The 8111-nt window shown below is 33.5% G+C and overlaps 1 protein-coding gene across 3 annotated transcripts in view; it reads left to right on the plus strand.

The window, feature by feature from the left end:
* Positions 1 to 7806, plus strand: part of NELL2 (neural EGFL like 2) — a 326766-nt gene extending 318960 nt beyond the window's left edge. For all 3 annotated transcript variants that reach the window (XM_029955181.1, XM_029955182.1, XM_029955180.1), the window contains exon 21: positions 7088 to 7806. In XM_029955181.1, coding sequence (XP_029811041.1) covers positions 7088 to 7138 — 51 coding nt within the window. In that variant the 3' untranslated portion in view covers positions 7139 to 7806. The remainder of the gene's footprint in view (positions 1 to 7087) is intronic.
* Positions 7807 to 8111: the final 305 nt, after the last annotated feature.

An 8111-nucleotide genomic window follows, 5' to 3' on the forward strand; every position in this document is an offset into this window, starting at 1 on the left:
TCCTATGTATCAGCACTCCTGTATCCCTTGGGTAAATCCCTAGCAGTGCTATTGCTGGGTCATAAGGGAGTTCTATGGATAGTTTTTTTCATACACATTCAGAGTAAACATTCAATGTTAGCTATTATTGTTGGTGGTAGAGTAAATAGATAGGAATCAAGTTATGAAACACATAAAGACGACATTTGATACTGTGATGGATGCTCTGGAGAGGTGCACTGTGCTGAAAGACTGTACAACATGTGTACCAAATGACATTGAAGATAATATCTGAAGAGTTAGGAGTTGGCGAAGGGTGATTTTTTAAAGATGCCTTTTTATTAAAGATGTGTTGTTTTAATTTGCTTAGGTAAAAAAAAAAATTCCGGGGCACCTGGGTGGCTCAGTTGGTTAAGTGTCCGACTTTGGCTCAGGTCATGATCTCATGTTCATGGGTTTGAGCCCCGTGTCGGACTCTGTGCTGACAGCTCGGAGCCTGGAGCCTGCTTCCAATTCTGTATCCCCACCTCTCTCTGACCCTCCCCTGCTCGCGCTGTCTCTCTCTGTCTCTCAAAAATAAATAAAAAACATTAAAAAATTTTTTTAATTCCTCCCTTCAGAAGTTAAACTCTCAAGTCAAAAATGAATTACTAAGGTTGCTTTTCCTAAATCTAAGAGAGACAATGAACCCTTTGATGAGTCAGAGTATTTTCAGGTAGTTCTGCTTTGAGCTTCAAACAATAAAGAAGGATGTGTCCAGTTGAGAAATAAATAGGAAGGGAGGAAGAGTTAGAGGGTCTTTTCCTTTAGTAAATAATTACTGAACAGACTATTTGGAAACTGGAAACCAGGGGGCTACTTTTAATTCCTGGGGAGCCTCTAGATGTAATACAGAAATAATTGAGGTATGAAGAAAATTAGAGTTTTATAAGGATGAAAGTCCTCTAACTTCCTAAACATTACCTTCATCTATCAGAAAGAGGAGACTTAAGGTTTTGTACGTGGACTTCTGTACTAATATTAGAGTAGATAACTAGATCTATCTATGGAAACAAATGCCCCATAAATGAGGTAATTAAAATGAAGATTTTCATGTATGATCAGGAAAGATTTGTAAATCAATAGAGGAAGAAAGGATTATTCTACATATTGGAATATCATATATCAAAACCAATTCTACATGGAAGAAATGTTAGATATTAAAAAGAAAAAGAAAATGTAATAAAATATTAATCAAAACTTGGGAGATGCCTTTTCTAATGTAAAGTGATAAAATATAACTCAAAGGAAATTTAGAGTGTCTATAGACAAAATTAGCAAATTAAGAAGTCACAGAGACTAGAAAAACAGTCTTCCAGAAGATATGATTTATTAAATTAAAAACATACAAAAATTAATAAGAAAATATTTATTTCCCATAAATAAATAAATAAAGAATGAATAAACAATTCACTAAAAAGTGCAGCTATCAAAGAGATTATTCAACCTTTACATAATTAAAACTCTAATGTAAACTAATATAAAGAGTTATTCTTTTCACATACTACAGTAAAAAATATTTCACAATAATTTCCAATGCTGAGAGAGATATAACTGGAATTGTAATTCTTATTTTTAGTGACACTGAAAAACACATGTCAACAGCCATGCATACAGCTCTTTGCCTGTTCTCCATCCCAACTCCAACATCCTTTGTTCTATTAATCCCAGGTCTAAGTATATAACCTATAGAAATAATCTGAAATATGGAAATGCTATGTTCACAATGTTCACCTCAAAATTATTTGTCATATAAAATCAAGGAAGAAACCAAGCTGTCTAAAAATAGACAGTTAAATAAGTTCTAAAACTATATGATTCAATAGGTCCTATTATATTATAATTATGTAATGTAAATAATTATATGATTATATTATTCAGCCATTGAAGTACTGCTTAAAATAAAAACTAAGCTAAAAATATAATATATAGTTTAATTGCAAGAAGGTTGAAAATAAGAGAGTATGAAAATTAATTCTATGAAGATATACTAAATTATTAATGGTAATGGGATTAAATATATATTACTACAATGCATATCTATAATCATAATTTATAAGCAGATTAATATATTAATTATACTGTAAATTATTAATAAATGAATAAAAACTAAATATATTAGATATAAATATATTAAAATATACATATACGGTATATACATATATATAGATACACTACTGAAAATTAAAAGCCAACTCTCTTCTGATCTTTATATTTTTAGTTTAGCACAAAAATAATGACAATGACTTTTTAAAAACTTTTTAAAAATACAGAATAAGTATAGCCTGAAATAACAGGGTGTTAAGGAGGGGCACCTGCACGGCTCAGTTGGCTGAGTGTGCAGCTCTTGATTTTGGCTCAGGTTATGATCTCGAAGTTCATGCTATTAATCCCTACCTCAGGCTCTGCACCGTCAGCACAGAGCCTGCTTGGGATTCTGTATCTCCATTTTCTCTGCTCCTCCTGCACTCTCTCAAAATAAATAAATAAATTTTTTATTTATTTAAATAGTTTTTAATATTTATTTTTTGAGAGACAGACAGAGCACAAGCAGAGGAGGGGCAGAGAGTGGGAGACACAGAATCTGAAGCAGGCTACCTTGTGTTATGACAGCACAAAGCCTGATGCAGGGTTTTAACCCAGGACTGTGAGATCATGATTAGAGTATTAGCCGGTCATTTAACTGACTGAGCCACCCAAGTGCCCCAAAAAATAAACATTTTTTTTAAAACGAGGTGTTAAGGAAACAATATATTCTATAACTAGTTTTCATAGTTCATTATAATAGTAGGTTGTTACTATTCCTAATCAGACTAAGGTTCAATGGATCCTCCTTGATTTTATTTTTATCACTAGAGTGAAATGCATAGTTATTATGTGTGTAATTTGATGAGCCTTATAAATCAAAATATAGAATATTTCCAACACTCTAATGAGTACCTTTATATCCCCTTCTGGGTAATACCTACTTCCCATAGCAAACACCATTTAATTTCATTATAATTGATTTATTTTGCCTTTTAGAAGTTTCATATAAATGGAATCACATGGTATGTACGCTTTTATGTCTTCTTGTGAATTAACCATTTTATCATTATGTAATGCACTCCTTTTCTCTAGCCAGGCTTCTAGACTTGAAGTCAGTTTTTTTTAAGTATTCATTTTGTTTTGACCTATTTTTGACCTATCTATGGTTTTATATTTAAACTTAGTTTAATGTATACTTAGTTCTTATTTTGTTATCCAGTATGACAGTCTCTGTCTTTTAATTGAAGTGTTTAGTCTCTCTACATTTAGTGTAATTTTTGGTATTGGTGGATATAGGGCTACCATTTTGCCATTTGTTTCATTTTTGTTCTATTTTTTATATTCTCGTTCTTCTATTTCTTCCTTTTTATTTTTATATTATTTAAATCGAGTTGTTCTTTTGGATTTTTAACTTTTTATATTATTATTTTAGTTGTTGGTTTAGAGATTACATTGCATAGCATTAACTTATTACAGCATAATAAGATTTACTGTTATACTACTTCACATAAAACATAAGAACTTCAGCATAAAAGAACCCCATCTCCTTTAGCCTTTGAGCCATCATAATCATATATTTTATTACATATACAGCTATGTAAACTATAAACCATAAAGTTCCATGTTATTATATTTGCTTTAATCAGTCAAATATCTTTTAAGGAAATTAAGGGAAAATGCCATATTTCATATTTATCCATACATCCGCAATTTCTAGTGTTCTTCATTCCTTCTCACATGTCTGAGTTTCCATCTGGTGTCACTTCCCTTCAGCTTTAACTTCCTTTAGCATTTTCCATATTGTAGATGTATTGGTAACAGATTCTCTCAACTTACTTTTATCTTAAAATATCTTTATTTTTGAAAGATATTTTTATTAAATATAGCATTCAGGATTCACAGATTTGTTCCCAGCATTTTAAAGGTGATACTCTATTGTTTTCATGATGAGGATTCAGCTATCATTTGTATTTTTATCTAAGATATGTATAAAATGTCTCCCCCGTTTTCTTTCACAATTCTTTCTTTTTTAGAAGTTTGACTGTGACACACTTAGATATGATTCTTGTATCTTTATTCTCTTTGGTGTTTGCTTGGCTTTTTGAGTATCTAAGTTGATTTTTTTTTCCACCAAATTTAAGAAAATTTTGACTATGATTTCTTCAAGTATCTTCAAATATTTTCTCTCCTCCCTCCTATTGTTCTGGGACTGTGATTACTCATATGTTATGTGGCTCAATACTATTCTGAAGGTCACTGAAGCTTTATTTTTATATCAGTCTTTCTTCTCTTTGTTTTAAAGATTGGATAATTTCTATTTGTTGTTTCAAATTTACTTTTTCTTCTGCCATGTCTAATTTGCTGTTAAACCATCCCAAAGAAGTTTTTTATATCAAATATTGAATTTCATTCCAAAATTTCCATTCAATTCCATTTATAGTTTTATTTATCTGCTGAGATTTACCATCTATTTCTTTTTTTTTTTTTACTTCAAACATATTTAAAATAGAACTTTATAGTCTTTGTCTGCTAATTACTCTATCTGGATTGTTTTTGAATTGTTTCTATTCATTACTTTTCCCCTTGATTAAGAGTTACCTTTTCTTACTTTTAGTCACATATCTAATACTTGTTATGGATGATATATGCTAAAGACCGTGTGTTCTGTTAGCTTCCTTTGAAGACTATGTTCTAGCAGGTTGCAAATTACTGGCCACTCATCTTGCACTTCACTTGACACTGGTTAGGTGGGTCTATTCCAGATTTACCCATAGGTCTAGGGTAAGTCTCTTAATCTTGAGACATTGTTTTACTCCCAATCATGGCCCTTTTGGGATTTCAGTGAAAAACCTGAATTTTTTTTTTTAATAAATCCTTCTTAACTTAGGAGGACACAGATTTTAAATACTGCTACCCACAGTAAGCAGCATTTGGAATCTCTGCCCAAGATCTTTCAGCCTTCAAGCGGCAACTGATTATCTCTTTAGTCTCTTCTGTAATTCAAAGACTTTTAATTTGAGTAGAGATTATATATGCTGATTCACTCCCTCCTTTCTAGCTATTTTCCTCTGAATTTACAACCCCTCTGGCAGCCCTAAAAGTTGTCCTCTGATGTCTGGGGCCTATCAGATTGTGTCTTTCTGCTTGAGTTCCGGTTAGCCTAAGCTGCACAGACCACAGAGTGTCGTAAGGGGAAATGCCAAGTAAAAATAAATCTCACACGATACATTTCCCTTCTTTCACAGATTGAAACCTCTCCAGTGTCTGCCTGTTTTTGGTCACTATCTATTCCTTTCAAATGGTTGTTTTTTATATTTTGTCCACACCGTTTATAGTTACCTGTCGGCTCCAGTGGGATATTTTATTACTCATTCATGTATGAACTATGTTTCCCTAATTGAGGAGCTTCCAATGATATATGATTTGTGGAGCATTTATCTTGTTATAACTGAAAATATTGATATGGATAAGAAAACATTCCTGGAAGATTTTGGAAAATATACAGTCCCTTCCTAAAACATACTCATGGGAACCATAATGATTTTTCCACCCACAGGGTTCTAATGCTAGCTTCACATACTCATTGGTAGAAAGCTCCAGAAATTCCCTCAAAAGCCATACAACTTGAGGAACTAATGCTCTCAGGAACTGGTATATCCCTCGTTTCATTGGTTCACTGGACTGGGGAAGACCATGCAATGGTTATGAGCATGATAATGAAGCTTTAAAATGCCACTAGAGATCCAAAAGATGTTGAGATTTCCTCTTACTGTCAGAATAAGAAGTCTGCTTAATAAAAATTAGGAACAGAAGAGGATTAACTTAAATTGATAATACTGTTCTTGGAAATAGACTAGTTTTTTCCTCATTTGGTGTGATTCAACATAATTTATAGTATCAAAATCTTTTCTAAGTTTTATCTTATAGAACAGACACTTTTGATTTTATCATAATAAAGTATAATACATTTTTAAATCATCTAAAGTCGTTTATCTGAGAGGAAATATGAAATGGCGGGTGGGTTTTAGAGTCAGAGTAACCTGAGCTTTAATCCCAGCTGTACCATTCATTAGCTGTGTGATTCTGGACATGATATTTAATCTTTCTGGTCTTCAGTTTCTGAATCTAGGAAGTGTGACTATTAATAGTGACCCATTGGGAATGGTATGAGGTTGAAACCAGATAATGTATTTGAAGTGCCTGCAAAGTGGCTGACACAGAGTATGCACTCAAGAAGGAGACGGATATTATCATCTGATGATTGTAACAATATTAACAGGATTATCATTATTAGTTAGCTGGCTGAAGAAAGAGTGTGCAAGGAATCAAAAGAGTGAGATTTTTTTTGTAATACACTGTATTATTTTGGTATTTTATTACAGAAACTAATTATGCATATCTGCCCCTTCCCTGTTTTTCCTACTTTCTCTCTACACTGTTTTCTTCACAAACTCAAACTTCTCATGCAGACCTTTCTTCAGCCTCTTACCTAAACAAAACTTCACTTCAAGCCTGTACTTCATTCTGTGCTTCCCTGTGCTTTTTGCTCAGTGGATCCACACTCCCCTGAGGTCTTGGCCACCTAATCTAAGTCAATCTCCTGACACCACCTGGTTTATTTCTTTATTTCTAGCACTTTTCACAATTTTTGATTATATGTTTACTTGGCATTTATTAGTTCTCTCCCTCTAAAAAACTGTAAGACCTGCTCTGTGAAAATAGAGACTATGTCTGCTTATTTATCAATATATGTAAGGCTCAATATACTCAATACATATTTGTGAATAAATAAATTAGAGAACAAATATAATCTAAGAAGATGCCATGAGATAAAGCTCGTCTATGATTTGCCACAAATGACTGAGCACCATCGGTTCTGCAATGACAGGCATGAGAAGTGCCTGGGCTATTGAACAGTAAGGGGCACATAGAGAATAAGCAAACCCCAGTTAGATTTGTGTGCGCCGACCAGCAAGCGTGAGTGTTCCTCATGGCTTAACAGCTCATATCACCCTTTTCTTTCCTTTCTGTTCTTCTCTAGAATGGCCACATCTGTTGCTCAGTGGATCCACAGTGCCTTCAGGAGCTGTGAAGTTAACTGTCTCACGGGAGATTTCTGTTTAAAGAATGTTCTTTCATTAAAAAGACCAAAAAAAAAAAAAAGTTAAAACTTAAAGAGGATGATTGGTGGGCAGCTAAGTGCAGCTTTGTTAACAGCTGAGTGAACATTCAATTATGAAATTTGTGAAGCTTGAGAAACTCACTAAAAGAAAATTCTTGGGGCAAAATGAGACCAGAATTCTCTTCTACTGCGTCTGACATCACTGTGGTGGAAGAATGGGTGTGGGACACGCAGCATGACATCATGACCCCTGGATATAAAGCCTGAGTCCATCAGAGCTTTGGAAGCCTCCAGCTTCACTGGTGCAGAAAATTTTTCTCTAGATCAGAATCTTCACGAATCAGTTAGGTTCCTCACTGCAAAAAAATAAAATAAAATGTAAGGCAGTGAATGAATTATATTTTCAGAAGCAAAGCAAAGAAGCTATAACGTGTTATGTACAGTATACACTCTGAAAAGAAATCTGAAACAAGTTATTGTAATGATAAAAATAATGCACAGGCATGGTTACTTAATATTTTCTAACAGGAAAAGTCATCCCTATTTCCCTGTTTTACTGCACTTAATATTATTTGGTTGGATTTGTTCAGTATAAGCTCGTTCTTGTGCAAAATTAAATAAATATTTCTCTTACCTTATAACACGTCTGAGTGTCATGCTTAATGTGTTCCTGTTTCCCACAGATGCTTCAACATACAAACTGCTTCCTAGTTCTGATGAAAAACTCCCACATGCGATTTCCAAACGGAAAGGTGATTTTCACTAAATTATATGTCTAAGTGGAAGGTGTGATGGATACCTTCATTCTGCCTCTCTAGATGCAATCGCCTTTTCTACTCTCTCTGTATCCTGGCAGCTGATCTGTGTAGACTATATTAACAGGTTCCCTGGAGACCTCTGGTAGGATCTGAGAAAGAGGTAAACTTGGGGTTTTTCATTCTGC

This window comes from Suricata suricatta, chromosome 10, assembly GCF_006229205.1.
Source record: "Suricata suricatta isolate VVHF042 chromosome 10, meerkat_22Aug2017_6uvM2_HiC, whole genome shotgun sequence".
In the NCBI taxonomy this organism is placed as follows: domain Eukaryota; kingdom Metazoa; phylum Chordata; class Mammalia; order Carnivora; family Herpestidae; genus Suricata; species Suricata suricatta.